The sequence below is a fragment of the Pezoporus flaviventris genome, unplaced genomic scaffold (assembly GCF_033815535.1).
Source record: "Pezoporus flaviventris isolate CSIRO_AGI_PZ_B2104156 unplaced genomic scaffold, CSIRO_AGI_Pfla_v1 ptg000020l, whole genome shotgun sequence".
Classification (NCBI taxonomy): Eukaryota; Metazoa; Chordata; class Aves; order Psittaciformes; family Psittacidae; genus Pezoporus; species Pezoporus flaviventris.
The window spans coordinates 8,366,297-8,393,146 of record NW_026892568.1 but is presented as its reverse complement, the minus strand read 5'-3'; the positions used below and the strand labels follow the sequence as shown (position 1 = coordinate 8,393,146).

At 54.1% G+C, this 26,850-nt stretch overlaps 1 protein-coding gene across 1 annotated transcript in view; it reads left to right on the top strand.

Moving 5' to 3' along the window:
• Nucleotides 1-1,113: 1,113 nt before the first annotated feature.
• MGAT5B (alpha-1,6-mannosylglycoprotein 6-beta-N-acetylglucosaminyltransferase B) overlaps nt 1,114-26,850 on the top strand; it is a 64,731-nt gene continuing 38,994 nt past the window's right edge. The window contains exons 1-3 of the mRNA XM_061455600.1: nt 1,114-1,224; nt 7,317-7,429; nt 24,331-24,475. Of these exons, the coding sequence (XP_061311584.1) occupies nt 1,157-1,224; nt 7,317-7,429; nt 24,331-24,475 (326 nt within the window). The 5' untranslated portion in view covers nt 1,114-1,156. The remainder of the gene's footprint in view (nt 1,225-7,316; nt 7,430-24,330; nt 24,476-26,850) is intronic.

Here is a 26,850-nt window from a genome sequence, read left to right as displayed (position 1 = left end):
AGGGGTGGTTGGCTCCTTGGTGATAGGGAGGTTTTAACCTGCCAGAGGGGAGATGGAGATGAGCTCTTAGGCAGAAGCTCTTCCCTGGGAGGGTGCTGAGGCGCTGGCACAGGGTGCCCAGAGAAGCTGTGGCTGCCCCATCCCTGGCAGTGTTCAAGGCCAGGTTGGACACAGGGGCTTGGAGCAAGCTGCTCTAGTGGAAGGTGTCCCTGCCCGTGGCAGGGGTTGGGACTGGAGGAGCTTTAAGGTCCCTTCCAACCCAAATGGGACTGGGATTCAATGAAAGACCATGGAGAAGGGAGGCAAAGGAGCAGCTTTGCCCCATTGTCACCCCATGCTTTATGGTGCCAGCTCTCTGTGATGTGCTCACCCCAGGGGGGGATGTGCCCCCTCCCTCACCACCGGGGGGGTGTGCCCGTGCTGATGGATGCCCTTGGGTCAAGGGCTCGAATCAGGTGGCCTCTGGGCTCTGTACACATTCGGCTCCTTTAAGTCCCAAGCTTTTGGAGGGTTTTTGTGCCTGTCACCGTTCCTGAGCCAGGAACACCTCTGCTGAGCTCAGCTTCCCCTGCCTCAGCTCTTATGGCCCTTTTGTCTTCCCAAGGACACCTCCCTGGCCCTTCCCACAGCACCCAGGGGTGCCTGGGGACCCTGAGAAACCACACGGGCTGTGACTGTGACACCCCTGACCACAACACAGGGCGATGGGGAAGCGAAGCTGCAGGCGGCTGCTGTCAGAGCCAGACTCCAGGCCCCCTTTGCCCCTTGCCCTGCTCCTTGTAGCCCCCCCCAGAGCAAACAGCACCCCCCCCCCCGTCCCCACATCACCTTTTCCCAACGAAGCCACCACTCCAGGGGTGTCACCCGCCCCCCAGATCGGGGGGGGGGGGAGCCCCGCGGTACCAGGGGCCGCTAGATGGCACAGCGCGCCCGGCGCAGCCTCCGCGGGGCGGTGCGGGGCGGAGCTGGCTCCGCGGAGCGATGCGGGGCAGGGCGCGGTGCCCGCACGGAGCGGCGATGGGCTCGGCCGGCTGCGGGTAGCGGTAGGGCGGGCGGGGAGTTGCTCCGCGCCCCGCCCGCTGAGCCCCGCTTGGGGGGTACCTGAGGGGGGGGGGGGGGTGCGGGTGTTCGCCCCCTCCTCCCTCAACTTGGAAGGATGATCACAGTCAACGCGGATGGGAAGATAATGGTCAGGAGATGCCTCGTCACCTTGAGACCCTTCAGGTAAAGTTGTTTTCTTGCCTTCCCCCCCCACCCCGCCCTGCCGCCGCGGGCTGGGATGCGGTCGTCGGAGCACGTTTAGCTTGGGGCGGTGGGGTTGAGTCCACAGGAGGATGTCAGGGTCCAGGTAAGTTTGCCTCCAGGTCCTGCAGCACTCGCTGCCTGGCGGCCCCGGTTCGCTCCTCGCACGGTATATTGGGGGGGGGGGTTAATTACAGGGCTGTTTGGCACTGCTGTTTGTGTGCCTTTCTGAGAGCCGTTGGTACTTAGGGAAGGGGGGAATCGGTTCCTCTGGTTTAAATCTGCTAGTGCTGACGGGGGCTTTGAAACCCACCCCGAGCTGGGGTTGCTGTCCAAGCGTGAGACCCTCCGGCTCCAGCACGCCCGTGCCCACCTATTGCCTTTCCCCCCTTTTTTGCCTCCATGCATTTGCTTCTTCTCTCCAGCCCTTTCTCTCCAGCTTCCTCATCGCACCGGGGACTCGCTTTGATTGCTGCCAAGCTTGAAACACACGGGGGATGCTCGTGATGGCTTGGATTTTCTATAGGAAGAGGGACCAAAATCCCACAGAAGAGGATAGTGCTGGGGGGGGGGGGGGGGGGGCAAAGCACAGGGTGAGCCCAGGCCAGTGGTTGCCAGCACTTCCCGCTGTGCTGGGAGGCTGGGGATCAAATGGGATCACCGGAGGGATCTGCCTGGTGCCTTTTCGCTTAGCCCATTCCTGGCCGGAGCTGGGCACAGCACTGGGGCTGTGGTTGTGCTGTTTGCTCGTGCTCACACTTGGAGACGTCTCCCTCTCCCTGGGAGCTGCCTGGCTCTGCACTGCTTGCCTGGAGGGGTTCCTGCTGCTGGACCCCGAAGCGGTGCCCTGGGGCGGGGGAACTTGGCCAAGGGGGTGTCAGAAAGCGGTGGTGGAGCAGGAGCAGGAGGGTCTCCACAGCTCGGGCTTGCTCCGAGCGTGGGGAATGACTGTGAGAGAGGTGGGAAGGACTCGTGCACCCCAGGGGTACGCTCTGTGCTTGGCTGTTTGCTTTCTTGAGTGGATTTAAGGTCTGGTGAGGAAGTGACTGGCTGGAGCATCCCTCTTCCCCCTGCCCTGCGCATCACCCCTGGGGCAAGGGAAGCCCCTCTTGAGCAGTGACCTGGCATCGGGATGGGGGAGCACCGGCAGTGAGTTGCACGGTGATCTCAAAGTCCCGTTGGGGATGAGGATGTGTGCAGATGAAGGGTTTGTGATAGCAGGAGGGCACCAGGCTGGAGGGTCCCTGGTGTCGTAGCGAAGCACCTACATCATCCTATCTGCATGCCCCAAGGTGGCTTTTGCTCCCAAACCATTGCAGACCCGCATGGGTGCCAGTGGAACCAGTGGGGTTACCCTGCTGTTAACAAGTCAGGCTTCCCATGTGTGAGAACAGAAATTCCCAAGGCTCTTTCCTAGCTGTCCCGCAGTGTCCAGCCCTACACCTCCTCCATGCTGGTGTGATGCTGAGCGTGACCCCTCCACATCACAGTCCTGTGTCACCTTGTTCCCAGCCCATAGGCACTGCCCAATTGTAACCTGGTGCAAATCAGTGCTGCTCCTCTGAAATCAGCACGGCACATTCTCAGCTGATGTGAATCAGGGCTGACCTACAGGAGTGCGAGAAGATGCTGGCAAGCAGGATGGGTCCTGTAAATCCACTGCTTGTTGGTGGCTGGGCAAAGCCTAGGGAAGCCGTGGTCCCCGGCCTGGTAGAGGCTCCCGGCAGCGGTGCCATCAGCAAACAGCCATCAGGAAACCTGACCCTTTGCACCAAAACATTTCATTAAGCATCCTCCAGACATGCTTACAAAGCAGAGCAAAGTCCTGAGCTGTGAAAGCGCCTGCAGCAAACTGAAGGGGAGAGAGAAGAAATCAATGTAGAAACCATTTGTGGAGATGCCCAAGGATGGCTCTGACTTCACCTCCGCAGCAAAGGGGGTTTCAGTTGTGACAGGGCTGGGTTCAGGCAAGGACCCAGCTCTTGGGTTTGCAGAACATGGGGAGTTCAGGCAAGTTTGCAGCAGGAAACCAAAGCCAGGCTTTCTGTGTGTCTAGAACAGTGGCCAGTAAGAGAATTCACCCTGGTCCCCTCTGTGGAGAATGATTCCTATGGCTGAGCATCACTTTGGCAGTGCTGTGGTGGTGTCGGAATCTGAGCAAAACAAGGTTTGTGGGAGAGGGAGCATCTTTTATTAGCCTGGCTGCTGCTGCTGCTGTGAGAAACCACGGCTCAGGTTTGGGGCTTAAAGAGAGCTGGGTGTTGAAAACTTGTCTAATAAAAGCTGTTAGGTGTCTCTGTAGCCCTTGGTTTCCCCATGCACCTGTGTAATAGTCCCCTTGTGTGGGTCCCTGCTGGGTGCTGCAGCCCCAGTGTCACAGCCCCATCCCACTGGGTACTTCTGGCCCTGCTTCACCTATTGCCTCCCCTTCATCACTCAGACCCTCCTGTCCTCATCACACCTTCAGTTCCATGGGCCCAGATCTGCAGTGACTGGGGCATCGCTTCCCATTTCCACTAGCAAATTGAACAACTTGACTTCCTTCTTCCAGCACCAAGCCAGGCCCGGAGCTGTGAACGTGTCAGTTTGGGGAGGATGTGGAGAGGGACTTGGCACCAGAGCCGTGTCTGGGTGATGAAGTGAACGTGATGAGGGATGGCAGGCAGAGCCAGCAAGCAGAGGAGATGCTACTTGGTCATTGGAGCTCCGTGCTCTTCAGTGGGTTGGGCTGGATTTGGGGGGCAGAGGACCTAGTGCTTTTGATGGGTGGTTTGGAAGATCTGGGGCCTGGTGTCTTTTACCTCCTTCGTGCTATTTGCTTTCTGCATGAGGAGTTTCTGCTCAGCTAAAGCTGGGCCAAGCATTTTTATTCACCCGGAGAAGATGAGCACCAAATAGAAGAGATCGGGTCCTCATGCTGAGAGCCCATCCCTGCATCCTCCCTGCTCCTGGAGCACTGCTGCTGGGATGGATCTGTTCTTCTCCTAAGCACATCAATCCCAGTTAGGCTCTGATCCCTCTTTTCTATTTTTTTTTCAGGGAAAAAGCATCCTGTGTCTTTCCTGCTCTCTTTGTAATCCAGTCAAAATGAAAATGATTGTGTCTACTAATGAGACACTCCAGCACAGATCACCTCTGTGTCTCTTTCTTTCCTTCATCCTTTTCTTCCTCCTTTTCCCTCTCCTTGCTGTTTAACCATCAGTCCTTGCCAAGGTATAATTATGAAGATGACAGGTCTTGCACAGTGATGAAGATGTTGTCAATAGGAGGGGTAAGAATGAAGAGCATCATCAGATCTGATTATTTCATCAGGTGATGCTTTGTTAAAGTGCCCCTTGGGGAAGGGGCAGCTGGCAGCAGGAAGGCGCCTTTGGGTGGGTTTTGTGCCATGAGGTGCTCCTAGGGAGGACCTTTGCTTGTGGGGCATGGCTGGGCTGTGACCTCCTCTCCAGCTTGGGCCCCCTTCACTGTGCAGTTGTCCTCTCCTGACGAGGAGGTGCAACAAGGACAGTGTCCCCCCCTCCTGCTCTAAGGATAGATTCAGCCCTCCAAGGCCAAGCTGGGTGCTGCAATCCCCAACAGTCCCTTCCAGATCCAACGCTGTGCTGTGTGGCTGAGCACAGGGTGTGATAATGGGAACAGACTAATGTCCGCAGATCATCCCCTCTCCAAGCCATTTATAGGCCACCACATTGCTTTGCAGCATCAGGGATGCTTTGCTGCCTCTTCAGTCACCTCTTTGCTGGACCACAGCCCTCTGGAAACCCTTCTTGAGGTCTGCTTTGAGAGAGGGGCGGAGGTCTGGACTTATCTCTGTGTGCAAACGCTGCCACTCTGGGCTCATCAGCACTTGGGGAGGGAATGGCTGGATGAGCTGGGTGCATGATGCTCTTTAGAGCTGATTTCCACCTCCCAGGGCAGGCTCGCTCAGAAATAAAGGGACTTGAGCTGCTTCACTCCCCAGGTACCTCTGCAGGGATGGTGGGCAGTTCTACTGATGCACTTGAACACCCCCTCTCCCTGGTTGTAGCTCTCCAGAAGGGTTTGTGCTGGTGTTGGGGGTGCTGCTGGCAGAGCAGGTTGATGCTGATGAGCACAAGGTATCGCTTTTCCTCTTGATTAAGTGGGAGGTGAGAAGGGGGTGGGGAGCTGCAGGGTGCTGCTGGTCCAGCACCCATAGCCAGGGGACCCTGATCTGCTGGCATCCAGCTGGGGATGGGGCAGGGCTGCCCTGGGGTGTGGATGGGGGTTCCATGTCTGTCTGTGGCGGGCAGGGATGATCCTCCTGGGAGCAGGCAGGGGAAACCCTTTGCTCTTGAGCTGCCTGATGCTGGGAGCAAAGCTGCCCTGGGTCTGGTGTGTGTTGCTGTGTGAGAGCAGTGTTGGAGCTGATGGGATGGAGGTAGGGAGCTTGTGAAGGCTCCATGTCCAGGCAAGCCTCTCTATACCATGCTGAGACAGTAGGGACCTACCCTGGGAGCTCCTCCAGTAGGTCTCCTTAGGGAAGCCCAGTCCTTGAGCTGCTTGATGCTGTACTGCTCTCCCGTACAGCATCTCCCGTAGCTAACAAGTGCTTTAAAGCAAGTTACTTTGTCTGCCAGCCCTTTCCAGCAATAGATAATTGCAACGCTGGCACACTGTAGCCCAGACTTAATGGCTGGCTCCTAATCCTCTGCCTTTTAACTGCACAATAATGATTAGATGGAGGGTTGTGGTGTTCCTTTCTCTGGAAAAGCCCTCTCTTGGTGTTGGGTGGCTGTGCTGTGTTTCTGTGAGCAGCTCCAGAGCCCTGTGGATAATGCTGTGAGCTTGTAAAGGAGCGTTACTGATTCCTGTCCTCAGTGGCTTGCTTCCCTTTGGCTCGGAGCCCTAAGGGCTTGCTCAGCTCCTTTATCCCACATAGATTCATCTCCTTCTCTTTCTCCTTCTTGAGTCTTTCCTTGGGTTTGGCTGCTGAGATTCCTGGTACAGCCGTGGCTCTGGGAGCTGTTGTACACGGTGCCTGGCAGCAGCACTGCCCATGTGCCTGCTGAAGGATGCTGCACCTCTGTGGAGACTTAGAAGCAGCAGCAGCATCTCTAAGAGGTGGAAAGAGGCCAAGTGTCCTTCCCTCCTTTGTGCACAATAACTCTCCTCATGCGCAGAGCTCCTGCCTTCAGCCTTTTCACCCCCAAATAAAGTTACCAGCCTGAATTTGGCCTGAACAGGAGCAGTGCTGAGAGCTCCTGCCTCTCTTGTAGCTGGGGGTGACTGTGAGCTCGGCTGGGGATGATGTGCAGGTCAGCGTCCTGGCTGGTGTGTCCCCAGGGTACCACTTTCCTGCCAGCAAAGCAGTGATGGGATGGTCCCAGGTCACTGTGTGTGCCACTGCACTGGTCCCTTCTCATCATGCTGTGCACAGGCTGCGTGTGCCATGCAGGCGATGCCGCACACAATGGCAAGTACCAGTGGCCTAGTTACAGCAGGAACAAAAGACTTTTCTTCTTAACAAAAACGTAGTTTGGGGTTCTTTTTTAGCTCCTTTTGGAGGAAGGCAAGGTACAAGGTCTTCTTTTCCCTGGACTTTCCCAGGAGGAAGATGGGTATTGTTTATTGTAGGGGTTCCTGTGGTGTGTGTTATTGGGCTGGGTCTATAGAGCATCGTAAGGGCATGTCGAGGTCTGACTCAGCTTTCCCAGCTAAGGTGCAAGCCCTCTGCTCCCTCTCAAGGCCTGCCATAGGAGCAGGCTGCAGGGATTTTGGAGGGTGTTCTCAGGCAAAACCCCCTGCTCAGTGCTGGCCTTTGGGCAGAAGCATCCCGGGGCATCTTTCCCTGAAGCATGTGTGGGTCAGGCTGTCATTGGGGCGAGGCACTGGTGTGCTCTGGCAGGGCACGTTGGGGTGAGGTGCTCCTTGCCCAGGCTGGATGGGCTCAGGCACAGGGATTGAAGCAGGGATTGTCCTGGCTGCCTCTTCCAGACACCCCAAACAGCAGCTCCTGCTGCTGTGCAGAGGGGTTACCGCAGGGAAGTGAAGGATGGGGCAGCACCAGTTCCTTGTCACACCTCTCTACAGCTCTGCTTTCCCTCCCACAGGATATTTGTGCTGGGCATTGGATTTTTCACCCTGTGCTTCCTAATGACGTCGCTGGGAGGGCAGTTCTCAGCCAAGCGCCTGGGGGACTCGCCCTTCACCATCCGGACCGAAGGTGAGCCCAGATGCCCGTCCTACCCCACAGGATGCTCTGTGCCCCACGTGTGTGGTCCAGCTCCGACAGGCACCAGGGATGCAGGGAAGATGGTGCTCGGTTGCCTCCGTTCCCAAGGCTCCCTCCTTACCCCTTTCAGGGATGTCAGGACAGCTTGGGATGCCGTTGGTCCTTCTTTCCATGGTGCGGGCACTTCACAGCCGTGTGGCTAAAGCCTGGCTGTGTTCACATCCAGAGGTGTTCACAGTGGGATGTGCGTGTGTTGGAATGTGGATGCTGACCCTGGCTTTGCAGCAGAGGGATGGGGACACAGCAGTGACTGGGGCTGATGACATTAGACCTTCAGCTGGAGGTGGTGGGGGTTGCATGGGCTGCACCAGGGCTGATGTGCTGAGGATGCGGCTTGGGTGCTTGGAGGGCTTTGGGGCAGTTTTGGGCAGTGTTTTGGGGCAGTTTTGGTCTGCAGGGAGTGGAAATTGTCCCTTAGGGATGGGAAAATAAAAAACATTTGTAGTTTCATGGAGGTACTAAAATGTAGACGATAAATACTCTGATTTTTAGCAAGTGTGCTTTCTAGCTTGCTCAGCACAGCATGGTCTCCTCCTCCACACCAAAGGTGTGGATGGATTTGAGCTCCCCAGCTCACCTGCAATGGGATTTGGGGGCAATTTCCTTGTAATGCTGGAAGTGCTAGTTGCTTTCCTGCAGAAGAAGAGGACTAACGTGCTGGCTTCCAGAAGTGGAATGGTGCTTGTAAGCCGCTTAGTTGACTTTACTGACTTACACTGTAGTGATAGGACAAGGGGTAATGGGTTAAAACTTAAACAGGGGAAGTTTAGCTTGGGTCTAAGGAGGAAATTCTTTCCTGTGAGGGTGGTGAGGCACTGGAATGGGTTGCCCAGGGAAGTTGTGAATGCTCCATCCCTGGCAGTGTTCAAGGCCAGGTTGGACGAGGCCTTGGGTGACACAGTTTAGTGTAAGGTGTCCCTGCCCATGGTAGGGAGATTGGAACTTGGTGATCTTAAGGTCCTTTCCAACCCAAACTATTCTATGATTCTATGACTTCCAGAGAGATGGATGTGCAGTTGGCTTTGTTTTCTCCCCCATGGATGGAGCACACGGCAGCTGGCTTTGCTCCCCCTGTGCTCCCCTAACTGTCCCCATCACCAGCTCCATTAAGCCCCTTCTCCAAGGGACTGGTGCTTGCCTGGCTGACCTCAGGACTGGTGTTTTACCATGGTCGGGGTACCTGCCCTGCAAGGTGCTGTGTTAATGTCCCTGTCCCCATGCCAGCCACAGCTCCTGGCATGGCTGGTGGGTGAAGCCTGGCTATAAGGGATTTCTTCCTTCTCAGGGTGAGAAGCAGCCTGAGCTGAGGGATGGCACAGGCCCCCTGGTCTCACCCCAGAGGACTCTAAAGTTGTGGCACCAAGATGATTATTCAGCTTCTTTATCCCCTTTCTGGATGCTTTGGAGTGGAATAACTTTTCCCGTCCTTATTCTTGTCTTCAGTTTAACCCACATTTTACTCCACTGGTTCCCATCCTTACGTGTCTCTTGTTTACTGGGCACAGTCCTGGAGCTGGATCCAAAGAAACCTCCCTTTTCAGGCTCTCACACCTCTGAGTCCCCCATGATTACTGCTTTGGCGATTAAATCGAGGGGTGTAAGTGGGTGTGAGGTGTGAAAACCACCTTGCATCTGAGATCTCAGCCCTCTCCCAGCCCCCTTGGCTCTGCTAAGGGTTGTGCTTTGTTGGGAAGCACAGAAATTCAATGTGAAACCATTTTTCCCCCTTATTGAATGGATTTGCCAAGCAAGGAAGTGCTTCCAGATGAATTGCTGCCAATTTGGCTGTTGCTGCAATTCTTGTTGGGGAAGATTTGGTTCATTCATGGTCTTGCACACAGTTTTGAAACACGAAGCATCCTCTCTCCTGTCTGTGGAAGAAGGGATGCTGTTCTGGAAGGTTGTATTCTTTGTCCCCAGGATTAACCTGAGAGGCTTTTTTCTAGCTCTGTTAACACCAGGTTCAGGCTATTGGGGATCAGCCTTCCTTGTCATACTGGTACATAGGGACAATGAGCACTGGTCCCACTGGGAAATAGGGAGTCAAAGCCTCCGGGAAGCTGTAAGGTGGAGAAACTCCATCCTTGGAGACAAACACATGAGGCTGTGGGCAGGTCTAACCCCAGCTCTGCTCTGTGGGGAGCAGGAGGTTGGGGAAGGGACTTGGAGGTCCCCCCCGTGTGGAGTGGTGCTGAGCTCACGTGGAGGAGCGCTGGATGCACATTGAAGCCAGGGCAGGTTGATGGGAGCAGAATTGGATGTGCTGCTTATTAGTGCTGTGATGTCTTAATAGGTCTGTGTGGATAACAAAGTGGCATTTAATTAACATGTGTTATGGATCCCAAGGAAAGCCAAGAAATGCTGCTGGTTATTGCTGCTGGTAAGTGCAGTGTGGTCTGAAGGTGAGGGCTAATTTCGCCTGGCTGATCAGCTCTTGATGTAGGTAATGGTGGGAACTGGGCCAGTGCTCACACCAACATGGACACGTTCGGGGCTGTTGGCTTTGGAGGAGTTATTGGGTGCGTGGCCTCAGGCCTGCCGTGTGCTGGGGGCTGGAGCATCTCCCAGTGTGAAATGCTCTGGAGTGCACTGGTGGTCCTGCCTGGTCCCCGCTGCCGCTCTCCTCTCCACATGAGCTCATCTGGTGTTGATTTAATGGCCCCTTTTGAGCATTATTCATTAACTGATGAATTCCTCATGACAAGCTCTCCCCGTGTGCCCTGGGTGCAGGCTGCCTTGCCCATGCAGCTGGTGTATTTAGTTGGGTACGTTGTGTCTAGCGAGTGCTGGCTCCGGTGGTCCTTCCTGGGGGGGGTGATCCTGGCTTTTGTGGCTCTTTGCTCTAGTCCTTGCTCCCATGTGTCCTGCCTGGCTCAGCAGTGATGCTGTGCAAGTGGAGCTGCCCATGCCCTTAAATGTCTGCGTTTGGGTTGGGGTGGCTGCAAAGAGCCAGGGGTTCAAATCCAGCACGCAAGGGATTAAAAGTCATTCACATCCAAGGAATACCATTTGTGGACAAGTGGTGAAGCTCATGGTTCAGGGTCCCATCTAGGCTAGGGCTGTTCCTGTTTCTCCCTGCGTGTCCTGACCAGCCCAGCAGTGAACCTTGGATATTGCAATCCAAGGGGAAGCTGATGAAAATGCCCCACACTTGGCTTCTGAAGTGTGTAAGCAGCCGATCAAAACCAAAATGAAGATGGATGCAAAGCAGGAGCCTGAAAGGGAGCAGTGGGTAATGTCAGAGTCCTGGCGTTAATCCCATTCTGAATTTTACTTTTATATGTGAATCCCCTTCTCAGAGGCTCTCTCCAAAAGCCAACTTTCTCGGCGTGTGCCAGAAATCGTTCCTCAGATGGACTCTGTGCTCGGTGATTCGATGCAGCAGCAGCTTAAGGTCTTAACAAGAACTAAAGCACCCCTTCTGAAATGCAAGTTATTTTATCCTAATCCGCTGCTGCCAAGTAAACACAGACAAAGGTTCCTTTGTTTTGAAATGGCCACCAAGAGAGTTTCTTCTGCAAACAAAGATCCAGATAAAGGGGAGCAGACAAGTCTGTACGCTTCGGATGCGGGAGGCGCGCTCGGAAGGGCTCTGATTGAGTTTTCTGTGCCCTTTTCTCACCTCTTCCTTAGAAATTAAAATGCTTGGATTTTGGTTTTCCCAAGCATTTTTTACTTTTGTTTCACTGCTGGAGTCAAGCAGGGGCAGGCGCTGATCCCCCCCAAATCTTTAATGGTGGTGCTTGCAGCATGGCTGGGGAGGGGTTTGGCCATGGTCCCTCTGCCCAGTGCCGTGCCCCAGGCTGGTTTTGGTGGTGATGAACATCCTGCTGGTGGGGCTTGCTGCTGCAGGGGATTAGCGGAGGAAAATGGGTTATTAAGTGTTAAAGCATGGTTAGATGGGGCTGGAATATGGCCTGCAACTGCAGTAGTTAGTTTAAAACATGGGAAGACCTCTGGTTTCTCCTGATCCTGGGTGGTGGGGTAAGAGGTGCTGGAGGAATTTGCTGCAGGTGCAGGGGATGTGTAGGACAATTCCTGATGTCCCAAAATGGCTGGAGCTGAGCTTTGCCCTTGCTGATTCTTGTAAGAGGGCTCTGATTTCATTTCAGCTGACCTTGGTGGTACTTGGCTACAAGTGCTTTGGGTGTTTCATATAGATACATAGATAGATAGAGATATATAGAATCATAGAACAGTTTGGATTGGAAAGGACCTTAAGATCATCCAGTTCCAACCCCCCTGCCATGCCCAGGGACACCTCACACTAAACCATGGCACCCAACGCTCTGTCCAGCCTGGCCTTGAACACCACCAGGGATGGAGCATTCACAACTTCCCTGGGCAACCCATTCCAGTGCCTCACCACACTCACAGTAAAGAACTTCCTCCTTATATCCAATCTAAACTTCCTCTCTTTAAGGGGAATATCTAAGGGAATATGTTAAGGGGAATTAAGGAAATAAGGGGAATATATATCTATATAGACAGATACAGATATAATCTCAGTGTTTAGCCTGTTTATGCTGCACCAACAGCTCTCACGCTGAGGTCCTTGATGCTCAATGCCTTTGGGAAGTGGTAGCCTGCTGAGCACTGGAGCTGTGTGTTTACTCTTCCCATAACTGCCTTTTCAACCTGTTTTCAAGTGTTTCCTGCCTGGGTTGCTGCTCAGCTTGAGAGCTCAGCACCTGCCTTTTTCCACCCAAAAGCAGCTCCCAGCAGCATCTCCACCTGGTTTCCTGTTGGTGACCAGAGTCAGCCTCATGTGTTGTGTTTCCTCAACTGCTTTGGAAACAGGGGGAGAGCCGATTTCAGAGCACAAACCTGGACATGCAAGAGAGCAGGGATGAAGCACATCCTCTGCCAGGCTGCTCATCTTGTCCTAGGTTGCTGAGAGGAGTTTTGGGGTCTGATCTCCTCAGCACTGCAGGATGTGAACCCTGAAGGGATATTAAACAGCTTGTGGGCAGGTTTCCTAGTCCTATGCCGCTAGGATTTTCTGCAGCTGGGCAATGTTAACTTCTTTGACCTGGAATCTGTCTGGAGGTGGGCAGTGAACAGCTTCTGCTGCAGAAGCCTCTGGGATTTGTCCATTCGCTTTCATTTTGTAGGGAAAGGAACCTAACTTTTGCAGGTTATGGAGAAAGCCAGCTGGGGTGGCTCCCCTCGCTGCCTTGGGGCACCTTGTCCTGAATGCAGGCTGTGGGAGAAGCTGAGCATCGCTGCTCCCCTGGGTAGCTGGAACAGCTCTGGTTTGCTATGTTGGGACTCAGGAGAGGTCCAGCAGACAACAAGCAAAGCGTGATGCACTGGAAACGGTGTTTAACACCCTCTGGCAGAAATCCTGCCCTGCTTTCCCAAACCCAGCACCCCATCTGTGTTCCAGCTACTGGAGTGCTCTGCCTTCCCCGCAGCTGTTGCTTGCTCCAGTTCCTGGAGTCTCACCTGCATAAAGCGATTTCTTCCATCAATGAACACAGAAGAGGAGAGAGGGAGATGCGGCGCAGCTTTATCCCTTGGTGTCTGCGCTTCTGCTTCATCCCAGAGCAGTGATGTCGGTGGAGGGATGGGAATTGTGCTGCAAGAAGGGAATGTTCAAGGTTGCTGGGGTTTTGTAGGGCATCCTCGCCGTTCCAGGGCCATAGTGCCGTGAAGCAATGGGATCTCATGTTATTGCAATCCCTTGAATTGCTCCCCGAGGAGCAGAGCAAAAAGGTCAAATGGAAATGCAGGAACCTACATAATCTCCTCAGAGGGGTCCTTTGCTCCCACTCCTGTCTCTGCTGGTTTTCCTTTTGCTCCAGCAGCATCCCCGCTGGGTTATCATGGCCAGGTACCGTCGATGTTTGTTCTCTCAGAAGATGCAGAAAGGTCAAGCTCAGATTTGCTAATGATCAGAGGGAGCTTGAATAACCCTGTGCTCGGCTCTCACAGACACTGTGCTGGGAAGGGAAGAGGAGAAGGGGCAGATCTGTGTGCATGACCCTGACCTGCTGCGTTCCCTCTGTGTGCAGCTCATGGTGAGGGAGGACAGCAGAGGAGGGAATGGCTTGGTTCAGCTCTGCCTGAGAGGTCTTGGCTGCAGCAAGGTGCTGCTCAGCCCACGAGAGCTTTAAAGCAAAGCACAGGTGCGTTCATCCTCACATCCCAGTTCCCTCTCTCTGGGGAAAAGTAATTGCTGGACCCATTTGCAAACTCAGGTTTCTGCCACTTGTGGTAGATCCCAATTTGCTCCTCAGCTGTTTTTCAGCAGAGCACATAGTTCTGGCAGGAGCTTGGGTTGCTTTGTGGCTTTGCCAATCCCCTTTCTTACCTGACCTCGCTGGAGAGAGCACCCTGGAGCAAGGGACTAGGCTGCTGCCTCCTTGAGACCTGATGCAGAGATGTGGTTCCAGGGATGCTCCTGTTCCCTTTGCTTTCAAAAAGTCAGGTGAGTTATAATTTATCTTATTGCCTTCAGTGCGTGGTGGAGGTGACAGAAAAACCAGTTGCAAAGACTTGTGTAAGCAAGTGATGGTGATGGAGGGGCATGGGCAGTGACAGAGGGAGATGGGCAGACCCTGCTCTGCAAGCCCAGCACTGCTTATTCCCAGTTTCATCCTAAGTGAACAACCCTCTCCCAGGCTGCTCGTGCTATGTTTTGGTGTTGTCTGCTGGGCAGCTTTGGGTGACGTCTGCAGCAGCTTGGAAGCAGCTTGTCAGGATCTGCTGCTTGAGCGTGCCTCACCAGGCAGCATCGGGATGCTTGTCCAGGAGCAGGGATGAGGCCGCTCTCATAGTCTGGATCCAGAATTTGCTTATGGAAAACCCTCTCATAAGGCAGCAGGAGGTCTTCTCTCTGATCCCCTCTTCCCGCAGTGCCTGTGGGGCTGTTATCCACAGGGATTCCACAGTCCCCATGGGGAAAGTGTGGGTAAGGGAGTGCCTGTCAGCTCCCTGATTGCTGCAGATCCTGCACATCCCCAGCGCTTCATTATTCCTCTCCTGCATTCAGAGCTGGATTAGGGTCTCCTGGAGCCTGTGTGCTGCTGGAGGGGTGCCAGCCAGGAACACCCGTGGGGAGGAGCGTGCTGTGAGCTCTCCAGTGCCTGGGGCTCGTTTCCAGCCTCGCCGCTTCCATCCCATCCGAAGCTGCTCCAAGCAGCCTCGGGCCCGGAGCAGCCAGCTGATGCTGTCAGAAGTTGCCTGGTCAGTGCCAAGCCAAGCTGGTCAGTGCTGGGAACACCTCCTTAGTGAAGAGCTGTGCTGGGGAAATCATGGGCTTTTGATGTTCCCTCCCCTATTAAAACGCTGGGGCTGACTCCAGCCAGCCCAGAGATGATGTGCTCCAGCTCCTGCTGCTCAGGACTGTTCTCTTGCTTCCTCATGTGCAAGCATCGGTGGGGAGTAGGGGGTTAATGGAGACCCCAAAGCAGAGCCCAGATGCAGGGTGAGGACTTTTTGCTCATCCCCAGCCCTGCTCCCTGCCAGCTCCTGCCAGATGCTCAGTTGCTCCAGGGGTTCCTTTAAATGGGTAACGCTGCATGCAGCAGCAATAACAACTTATTCTGCTCTGCCCCTTGAGTACAGGGAGGCTTCTTTAATTATGGGCTAAAGTGTTGCTCTGTGCTGAGCAATGGGCGTTGGTGACCGTGATGGGTGCTGCTGTGGGTGCCATCTGCACCCTATTGTCCTGGTTTAAGCAGCACTGTAGAGTGCAAGTGCTGTTACAGGGCTCTCCTTATTTTTCATGTATTAGGGAGCAGACCATTGCTTTGCCTGGGTGGAGAAAGCCACGGTTGATTAAAACCATGTGTCATCTCCTGCTTCTTCTGGTGTCCCCATGGGCCACCCTGCTTCGGTCCCAGAGCGCTGCATCCCCCATTGGGTTGGTGAACGTGCAGCACGCTCCCATCTCCAGCCCACACTTGGAAAAGGGGATTTAAAGTGGAAGTGTAAAACTTTACTGCTCTGATTAAATCGCTATTGCAGGCAGGGAAATGAGTGCTGTTAAAATAAGGGAAATAAAGGGGTCTTTGGGGGCTCACTGGGGTCAGTGAGGGGATGTGCTGGGGGGTAAATGCACATTGGAGCTTTGCAGGGTACAGAGGGTAAGGGCTGCTGTAGTAGTGCTGTAGCAGTGCTTAATCCACCCTGGGAGCCCCTCTCTTCCTGCAGAAGTGCCCATTAGATACAACTGATGCTCAGAATTTCATGCCTGCAGGCTTGAAAACAAAACCCATAATGCCACCAACGTGGCTGGAAAATGGAAGTGTGAATTCCCCAGTCTTCAGCTGGTGGAGGGGAAAGGAAGATCTCCTTGCCCCCTTCCCCGCTGCTGTGTTGGAAGAGGGAGGAGCAGCATCCTGCTGGCCCCGGGCACTCAGTTATCTCCATAAGCAGCGACTCCCAGGGCATGATTAAATCAATTAATAGATTTTCTATAGCTCCTAAGGAAGTCAAATGGCATTTCCATCAACGTGTGATGAGCAAACACCCCACCAGGCCGGGAGGAACAGTAACGGCTCTTTATGCTTTTATTATCCCTTTTCACTCCTAAATCAAAATTCATCCTGAGCCCGCCAGGCAGCAGGTACTTCAGAAAATAAAACTAGCACAGTGGGAACCATAGCAGCCTCTCTAAGAGCTGGTTTTGCTGCTGATTTATTTGTTCCTTGGCCTTAAATGAGAGACCAGGGCTCGGTTTGGCTCAGGGAGAGATTAGCCAAGGCTTGTCCTATGCTGCTACCAATGACCCCGGCTCCTGTGGGCTCTGCTTTGGGCTGCTGCCCCACTCGGCTGCTGTCGGAAGGATCCAGCCACTGGGCTCCGTGGGTTTGAGGTTTTCCTCCAAGGGTTTGGAGGAAGGGGATGGTTTACCCATCCCTGGAGCAGAGTGGCAGGATGCCTGGCACTGTTTGGCCGATGGGTTTGGCTGAAGGAGAAATGGTAATGATTTTGGACATGTTAAATGAGCGAGTTCTGCCGTTCCTGAAACACAGCGTTTGGGAGCAGCTGTAAATAAAGGCTGTGGGCTCCAGTGCTGGATGGGCAGAGCCAAAAGAGCCCTGGTGGTGCCCAGCTTGCTGAAGCCTTCCTCTGCCTGATCTTGGGGTGGGCAAATTGTAGAATCCCAGCCTGGTTTGGGTTGAAAGGAGCTTAAAGCTCCTCCAGTTCCAACCCCTGCCACGGGCAGGGACCCCTTCCACTAGAGCAGCTTGCTCCAAGCCCCTGTGTCCAACCTGCCCTCGAACACTGCCAGGGATGGGGCAGCCACAGCTTCTCTGGGCACCCTGTGCCAGTGCCTCAGCACCCTCACAGGGAAGAGCTTGTACCTTATGTCTAGCCTAAATCTCCCCTCTACCAGAACTACTGGGGTTGTAGTAGAAGAACTAGAGCTCTTTGAGATAAATACCCATGGAGAGGCACCTCTCTTATAAAGACAAGGAACTGAGTTGAGGGTTAATGGTGGAGGGGTCTCTGGCTTGTGGGATCTCTGGAGCTGCTTTGGGACCGGTGTGTGCTGCTCCTTGCCTGGAGCTGGGGGTCCCAGTTGCAAAGCTGGGTTCCAGTTTGCTCCCAAAGCCATCAGCATCCAGCCAGTGCAGGGTCCAGCTCTGCCCAGGGAGCACTGGTATCTTCAGGGCTTTGCTACCACCAACTGCCCTGGAGCCAGCCTGTGCTGGAGCCCTTGTGTTTTAGGAAGCAATTTAAACTTGATGTTAATCTTGTGCTTTGAAAGCGTCGTCTGCAGCGTGAGGTGCCTGGAGCACTGCAGAACGGCTTTAAAATACAATTTAAACCGGTGCTGGCTGGCGATAGGGGAGCAACTAAAAATACCCTGCTGGTGCTTTGAAAGCAAACAAGTGATGGGGGATGAGGAGGAGGGAAAAGATGGGTTAAAAAGAGATGATAAAATAAATAAAAGCTCGTGCTGGGGTTGTGTGCATCCGTCTCTTCTTCACCAGCCCATCTCCTGCGGCTGCTGGAAGAGGAGACCATGACCGAGATCGTTTTGCTCACTTGCGGAGTGATGGCTTGTGGCAGGCCCTGTGGCACTGTCCCCATGTCCCACAGGGGACACCAGATCTCTTACGTGTGTGTGTGTGTGTGGAGGTAAGAAGTAATGAAAGTTGGTGGAAGAGCCCTGTGCTCTCCCTTGCAGCAATGAGACCTTCCTGTCTGTGCATGTGTCTGTTTGTATTGCTGGGCTTCCTGCCTTTTCTTATTTATATGGAAATAGGGAGTAAATGTGTGTTAGGGTAGAGATGGAGCTGCAGCCTGCTCCTACCGGTGTTTCCATTCAGGTGATGGGGCAGGGGGAGCTGCACGGGGTGGAGAAGTGGCAGAAACCCCTTCTGCAGGCTCAGCTTGGGCTCCTACAGCCAAAGTGCTGCCCTTAGGGAGGGACCCAGTGGGGCTGGTAAGGGGACATGGGGCTGGCACCCTCCATCCAGGCTGGGGGATGGCTGGTGGGACCTTGGGTGGAGGCTGAGCTTTGCTCAGGACCTCTCTGGCCTCTCTCTAACCAACCTCCTCCATGAAACCTATTGGGGCATCATCCTTCCATGGGGCATCATCCATCCATGGAGCATCATCCATCTATGGGGCAGGACCTACAGTGCTGGGACATGGAGACCAGGGATGTGGCTTTGCCATGGCTGTCTGGGAGCAGGGTGGCCAGAGGGGTGTCTGCCTGTAGGGGTTCCATGGCACTTGTGGACGTGGTTTATGTGACTGAGCAGCATCGCTTCCCATCTGCTGGTGCTGCTTTGGACATGAATGCCACGGCACAGATGGTGCTCGCTTTCAGCCAGGGGACTTCTGCATGCATTGGTCCCCATCCCACGGTGTCTTGGCTCTAGGGAAGCTGCGGGGTCTCTTGATCCCATAGCATGGTTGCAATGAGAGCCTGGATGGGTTATGGCACACAGCTGATGGTGCCAGAGCTGGCTGTGCAGGGTGCAGCAGGACCTGATGGGCTCTGCCTGCTCCTGGATGCAGTGAGAGGGAGAGAAACACCACTGAGGCTTCATGTTTGCTGCTGATTGCAAGGCAGGGATGAGAGGATGGATGAATCCAGAGGGTAGATGATATCAGGGGGACATAATCTACTTTACCAGCCCATGACTGAAGGCTGCTTAAGTTGGCTGCTTACCAGGGAACCGCTCTGTTGCCAGCCTTTTGCAGTGGCTCAGCAGCACATCAGTGGTGTAGCTGGAGCTGTGCTCAAGCGTCCGCTTCACTGGCTGCTTCTTGGGGCACCCCCAGGTACTGCTGGTGTGACAGGTCCCTGGGCAGCTCCTTGTGCTCTTTGCATTGGGGCATTGGCAGTTGTGTACAACTTAGAATCATAAATCCATAGCAGTTTAAGGGCAAATGTGGATGGGTTTGCTGTAGGCAGCAATGGGCTGCGAATGGGCGCCTGCAGGCACCCAGCAGGACCCGGTCCATCCCTGGAGCAGCATCCCCCAGGCTGGGGGCCAAAGGGATGGAGATGGGAGGTAGAGGCCAGCTTAAGCCAAGCCTGGCCTTGGGCTTTCTTGTTGCTAGTTAGTGCTGGGTCCCTGGGCTGTGATTGTAATGGATTATGTGTCAGGGTGAGCCGGAGCCCGTGGCTAGTTGGCTCTTTGGTGTTTTAATCTGTTTGAACCAAAATCAATAGTGAAAGTGAATAGAGGAGTTTGGGAGGGGAAGAGAAGTGAAGGGCTGGTGTTTTGCTCCCTGGGAACCAGGGAGGTGCTGGGCTGGGGTCCTCCCTGGGAGAATGGGGTTCCCCTTGAAATAATGGGGTCTGCAGGCCAGCCCTGGATCCCAGCCACCCAAGCAGCAGGGTGGTGAGGTCTGGGTCCAGTTCCTTCTTCAAGAAACCTTTCATTGTCCTTTTGGGGGGTGTAAGCAGCCTGGAGTTGTCCTTTAAAGGAGAAAACCAAAGCAAAGCAAAAGATGCTTTAGAGTGAAATTAATTCAGCTGGTATTTTCACTGGACATAAGTAATGTCTTACCATCTCTGAGCAAATTCCCACCTTGTACCAAAGCAGTCTGCTGTTAAAAGGCAGCCAGGCAGGGATATGAGTTATGTTTGAGAAGTGGGAGGGGGGAATCAACAACAAATCAGACATGTATGGACGGTGGAGGTAGAGATATTGTAGAATTGCATTTTAAATGTCAGGGGGATGCTTTGGTGCTCTCCATACTGGTCTGTGGAGCCTTGGGCTCCTCCCACAAGGATGATCAGGGGCTGGAGCACCTCCTGTATGAAGACAGGGTGAGAACATTTGGGCTGTTCAGCCTGGAAAAGAGAAGCTTGTGTGGAGACCTCAGAGCAGCTTCCAGTATCTGAAGGGGGCCTATAGGGATGCTGGGGAGGGACTCTTCATTAGGAACTGTAGTGATAGGACAAGGGGTGACGGGTTAAAACTTAAACAGGGGAAGTTTAGATTGGATATAAGGAAGAAGTTCTTTACTGTGAGGGTGGTGAGGCACTGGAATGGGTTGCCCAGGGAAGTTGTGAATGCTCCATCCCTGGAAGTGTTCGAGTCCAGGTTAGACAGAGCCTTGGGTGCCATGGTTTAGTGTGAGGTGTCCCTGCCCATGGCAGGGGGGCTGGAACTGGATGATCTTAAGGTCCTTTCCAACCCTGTTCTATGATTCTATGAGATTGCTCCCAGTGTGAGCAAGGGGGTGGGGGAAAGGGGGGTGTGGCTTGGGGAGGATGCTCAGCACCCTAAACCATGATGCCTGAGCAAGGAAACTCCTTCCTGTCTGCTCCTTCTCCTGTGGCACAACCTGGCCTTTACCAGCACCACTTCACATCACCTCCACTGGTGCCAGCGGTGTTGGACTGCCTGCAGGGAGGCACTAAGCCATGGCCATGCTGGAGATGCTCCATGGAATGAAATGCTGCTTTCTCAGCTCTCTCCACTGCTGCGTAGTTGTCCTGAGGCATCTGGCGTTGAACTTCATGCTCGTGTCCAGGTCTGCACATGCAGCAAAACTCACCCGTGCTCTGTCCTGGCTCCCATTCTTGGAGGCTTCAGTGGCAGGGGTTGGGATGCCTGCCTGGGGATGTTTTCATCCAGAAAGGTATTTTAAAGGCAAGTGTATCATTAGAGAATTCCCTTGGGGTTTGACCAAATTTGAGCATATGTGCCGTTGTCTGTGCCACTGGTTTCACAGAGAAACCATTTCTTCTTCCTCCAGACATCACCCTTAGGGGATGCTTTCTTTTTTTCCCCTGATTTCATCCAATTACTTAGCTGTATGCTCTTCTGAAGCACCATAAATAATTCTCCTCCCTCTGCTGTGTTTACCAGCACGTCTCATGAAATCCAGTAAGATATGATTGATTGCAATCATTATTTCCTAGTGCTGCTATGAAAACCTCCATCAGGTTCAGTGATTGCCTTTAAAGAGTGGCTGCCACTCAGGGAAACTGTCAGAAACCTGCCCTGCTTTAGCAAACTCCAATTAATCTGTTGATCAGTTTTAGCTGGATTTTCTTGCCCATCATTGCTGCTTATCAAAGGTAACGAGAGTATCTTTCCTTTGTGATTAGCAGCTTGCTTGCTATTTAAGAAGGGGTTCACGGGACTATTCCATGCTCTTGTGTTGGGGTTGGGTTTACCCTGTCTGCCTGCAGTGCTGGTTGCAAGGCTGCTGGGGATCTTTGTCACTGGTTTCAGTGGGGGAAGCTGCGGGTACTGACCGGGCTCTGCCATCCTCTGGATCCCCATCACACCCCAAAGCAGCCGTCCTCCGGGTGCCCGGCTCTCTGCTGCAGGTTAACAAATTAATCCTGGGTTTAAAAGAGCCACTTCAGCACTTTTCCCCTTCTCTTTTGGTTTTAATGAGACACGGCTTTCCCAGAGATGCAATAATCGTTGCCAAAAACGTCAGCTCATTCCTGTTATCCCCCTTAAGCTTCTGGAACAACGAAAACAACAGCAGCAAAGACCAAGAACTGAAAAAGAGAGGCTTTGATGCAGAAGGGCTTCAACTTTATCTCCGAGAGCAAGGGGAGGGCTGGGGGGGAGCCGTGCCCTCGCCTGCTCTGCTCTCTGGCAGGGTGCTTGGAAAGGTAACGCAGGGAAGGCTGAGATTTACTTATTTTATTACTATTTCTTACTTAGGATTGGGGCTGGGTTTTCATTTCTTCATTGGAGGAGGAAAATCTCTGCTCGCTGTTGACAGCAAAGCTCAGAGCTTTGAAAAGCTTTGAAAAGCATCCTGGAATTGCTCAAAACCGGCTGGGAAATTGGATGGTGGCAGTGACACGAGGGGAAGTCTCAGTGAAGGCAGAGGGAGAGCCGGGGGGGTGGTGGTGGTGGTGTCAGCTGTGGGGCTGGGACTTGCAGCCTGCAATCCAGGGGGAAACTGTTTCCTTCCAAGTGGGAATATCCTTATCCCTCCTTTGTGATTTGGGAGCAGAGCTGTCTTGTCAGCCATGCTTCCATGGTGAGGACTTGGAGCAGGCATCCTTGGCTGGGTTGCCTGGGAGGTGGATGGAGCCCAAGCAGTAGGAGATGTCTATTGCTGGCTCCTCACTGAGCATGGGGCAATCTCTGGGGAGGTTTTCCTGGGTGGTAGGGATGCAGCTGAGCACCCCTGGGTGCACTTCACGGGCATCAGCTCACTGCTGCTGCTGGAAATGTGAGCCCTATGTAGCCTTGTGCCTCAGTTTCCTCCATCCCCCTGCCCAAGCAGCATTAGGCTGAACAGGCTGGCAGGACCCATCACCACAGGACCCCCCCGCTTTGTTCTGCAGGGATGAGCTCCGTGCCTGTGTCTGGGTTTTAATCAGGGCCCAGAGCTCTTCCTCTGCCCAGGCTTTTCAAGCAGACATTTCCATTTCAAATGAGCTGCACCACTAAACAGGCCTTTGTGATTAACCCAATGCAGCCCTGCTACAAACTGGGGCGATAGCCCAGCCCTGAGCGGCAGCAGCAGCTCTCAGTCCTCTCCATTGCCTTCCCAGGCATGGTCTTGCATCTTCAAGGATGTTTAAAGCATGTCCAAGGCCAGGTTGGACACAGGGGCTTGGAGCAAGCTGCTCGAGTGGAAGGGGTCCCTGCCTGAAGCAGGGGTTGGAGCTGGAGGAGCTTTAAGGTCCCTTCCAACACAAACCAAACTCAGATTCTATGCTCTTCCTGGAAAACCAGCGTGGCTTAATCCCCCCACTCCCCTCCCTCCTGACCCAAACAAGCTGGAATCCAAATCTTTAGGCCAGGGGTACCACTCCGTCCATGGAAACGGGCTGGTCGTGGTTTAAGCCCTTCTGGGCAGCTCTAGGGTCTGTATTGGGTCCTTTTCCTGACCTCCGGACTGACCCACTGGCACAGGACTGTGCAATGGGCAAAGCACAATCTCTGTCTCACCCAAAACCTAACGCCCCCATATTTGTAGCACTGATGCAGACCCCTCCACAGAGCCGAAGAACCGAGCGCAGCATCTGGAGCTGGAGTTAGCTGTGATTTACTGGGAGAGTGGGGAGGGAGCCGGGGCTGCATCTCTGCCGCAGCGGGAGCTGTCGCCATGAGCCGGTTCCCACCATAGACACACGCATCGCTCTCATCTGGACACCAAACCATCTAGAGCTCACCCTTTGTGCTGTTTGATGTGTTCAGCAGCCCCAGTTGGCTCCTGCGGTGAGGAGAAGCCTGTGCTGGGGCTGACCCTGGCACTTGATGCCATTGGGAGCAGCCCCACTGCCAGGGCTGAGCAGGGTGCTGGGGGGACGCAGCCACCCTCTGGTTTTGCACGACCTGTTTTGGGGTCTCTTTGGAGATGTGTGACGTGCCCCTCATTCCCCATAGCCGCCCAGGTGTCCAGCACCACCTGCCCAGCTCCTGCTGCTCCCTCAGTTCAATGTGTGCTGCCTTCTGAAAAACACATGGGAGTGGAATGGGGGAGATAAGCAAACCAGGAGGAGTTCAGGGGATTATGCACTGATTAAGTTATTACCAGTGTGAAATGAGCAGCCCTGAGATGAAACAGGAGCTTTATTTTCTGTTCTCTGGCTTCAGGCTCGGGGCTCCTGTCACTAAGACCACACATCAAACTGGGAGCCTGCAGCTCCTGTATCCCTCGGTGCTTTCAACGCAGCAGTGGGTCGGTGCTGTGCAAACCCATAGGAAGCAGAGCATGAAATGGGGCTGGGAATTGGGGGCCTTCCCTTCTGTGGGGGGTTTGAGGAGGTGCAATGCTTGAGGCAGAGCTATACCCAGTGCTGGGGCACCCACGCCGTAGCAGATGTGGGTAGTAAAGAAACTCCCTGCAACAGGAAGGTCCAGTGCTGCTGGGAGGATGTGCTGGGGGAGAACCACCTGTGTGCTTTTGCTTAAGCATCCCCAGCAGGCTGCTGGCAAAGGCAGGATACTGGGCTAGGTGGGTCTCTGAGAGAGGAAAACAGAAGTTCAACGGGAAGGGCTGGGGTTTGTGTTTGAGAATGAAGTTGGCTTCCTGTGAGTACTCAGGACAGGTTGGATCTGGGGGAGAAGTCAGGAGTTAATGCTGGAGAGGCAGGGGAGGAAGCTGGACCCAGAGCTGGTTTAACCACTGGTTATCAGGAGCTGCAGCAGCCCAGCTGGATGTGGGCACAGGCAGGGAATAACCCATGCTTGGGCAGGATGATGGGGCTGTGGGTCTGTTGGCAGAGCCAGGGAGGGAATGTCAGGACAGCAGGGCACCAAGATGGTCCATAACCCACCCACCGATCCCATCAGTGGGGCTGGGAACACAGGACCACGGGCAGCTTTGTGGCTGAAGCTGTGGGGAGTGGGGTTTTCCTGGTGAGACAGAGCAGTGGCAAGCCCGTGGTGTGTCTCACCTTGCTCTTTGTGTGCCTGCAGTGATGGGTGCGCTGGAGTCCCGAGGGGTGCTGAGGCGGATGAGCGACATGCTGGAGATGCTGATGAAGAGGATGGACATCCTGGCCAGGCTGGAGAATAGCACTGACTTCCACAAAGGGGATGAAGCACGATTCCCTCTGGACAGGTCAGTCAGCAGTGCCAATGCCCCATACAGACCCTGTGGAATGGCTCGGGGGGGGTTGCAGGAGCAAAAGAACCCCAGTGTGCTCTGAGGTGTTGGGCTGAGCTGCTCTGTGGGGATGATGGAGCCCATGGGGCTTGGGCAGAACTTCCGCGGTCCTGTTGTTTGCCAAGCCTGGAGCCCTTTTCTTTTGGGATTTCTGAAATTACTGTGATTTTGGGGGGTTTCCTATAACACCTCTCCCAGCTACTACTGCTGCAGGGTGTCTACTAGCTACTGGTGTGGAGGGTGCCTGGGGTGGAGCTCGAGGTGGGACTCACTGGTGCCTGGAGCAGTACCTGGTGCATGGGCTGCGCTCTCTCTACCATGAGGATGGTTTCTTTGTGCCCATATCCCGTGAGTTGCTGCAGATGTGGTTGTTGGTTGGAATCCAGGGCTGATCTGTCCAGCCTTGGAGTCAAGCAAGGCTTAGAATAAACTACAAGCAAACTGTCGGGCCCTGCAATGCTCGCTGGGCAGAGCTGGTGTCCTGATGCTCACGTTGCATCCATCTGTGCCAGCCTGAGAGCTGCTGTCAGACCTCCCTGTTGTGACATGCTGCTCTGCTAAAGAGACATTTCCCTTTGCTTTGAGAGACTTTAAACTTTTATTAATCCTAATGTGGCTGTCATGCCAAGGCCTGCAAAAATGAGAGCTAAAGCAACTTGAAGTGATGTGGACTTGTGCCATCCAGAGGGACCTGGACACGCTTCAGAGGTGGGACAGTGTGAACCTCATGAAGTTCAACAAGGGCAAATGCAAGGCCCTGCACATGGCTTGGGGCAATCCCAAGCACAAACCCAGGCTGGTTCCAGAATGAATGGAGGAGCCCTGAAGAGGATTTGGGGGTGTTGGGTGATGAGAAGCTCCCCATGACCTGGCTTCAGTGTGCGCTTGTGCCCCAAACCCCCTGTAGAGAAGAGAAGGCTCCTTAAGGGGGACCTTAGAGCAGCTCCAGTGCCTAAAGAGGAGCTAGAGGAAACCTGGAGAGGGGCTTTGGACAAGGGCCTGTAGGGACAGGCCAAGGGGAATGGCTTTAACCTGCCAGAGGGGAGACTGAGATGAGCTCTTAGGCAGAAGCTCTTCCCTGTGAGGGTGCTGAGGCGCTGGCACAGGGTGCCCAGAGAAGCTGTGGCTGCCCCATCCCTGGCAGTGTTCAAGGCCAGGTTGGACACAGGGGCTTGGAGCAAGCTGCTCTAGTGGAAGGGGTCCCTGCCTGTGGCAGGGGTTGGAGCTGGAGGAGCTTTAAGGTCCCTTCCAAACCGAACCATTCTGTCTGTGAAGGTGGAGGGGCAGAGATGAAAAGACCGAGGGGCAGCTCTTGGGACAACCTTTGCAGTGCAGAGGTCAGTGTAGGTTTTGCTCAGGTGGAGTCATGGGTGCTGTGTGAGCAGTGGGTGGCAGGGATGTGACATGCAGCGGTCACACCGCCCTGTTCCAGGTCACTGGAGGTGGAGTGCATCCTGATGGCTCCCACCTCTCATTCCCACCTTTGCCTCCTGCCGTGGCTGCTCTCAACAGGTGCTGGGGTACCTGCGCCTCCCTGTTTCCATCATCACTTCCATTTCTCTCTCTGGCTTTCCTTATGTGGCTCTTCTGCGCCTACGATGGAAAATAGCATAAGTGAGCCTGTAATTAAAGGCTGTGCTGTGCCATACTGCATGCACACGTGAGCTAACGCTGCACAGGCAGCATGGAGCGCATGGTCTTGCCTTTTAAGTAACATCCTTTCAACCCCTGAAATAACATAATTTACCTTGGTGTTGAGGATTTTGTCTTTTTGAGGCTGGATGGTACCCAAGTGTGCAAGGAGAACAGCAGTAACCTGGAGAGGAATGGGCAACACTGTTATAGCCAGCGACTGGAAGGCGATCACGCACATTTGATGCTTTTCTTGCCATTCTCATATTGAAAGAACCAGTAATTTCAGGTGGTGGTGGCTCTGTGCTGCAGCAGATCAGGGAGAAACTTAAACACATTTGTGCGTGCTGGCAGCAGGCACCGCAGATGGGATCTTGTGTTTGAGATCTGCCGTCTGGCTGGTGACTCCAGGGCTGTCACTTGGAGAGACTGCAGAGGATAGGAGCTTACGGATCCAGCATGTCAAAACAGCCTTGGGTTTGTGTGTGTGCTGAGATGGGCTGGAGCGGTGAAGGTTGTCTTAATTTTCAGGAAGAGAAAATCAGGGACAACAACTTTATCACCTTTTTCTCCTTATAAATTACCCCTAAAGTGCATTCAAGCCCCTTCACTCGATCCTGCACCAAAACTGGCCTGTGTCATCTCCTCATCTAGAGCCTCTGAAGATCACATTTGGTCATGGGGCAGAGCAGCTCTAG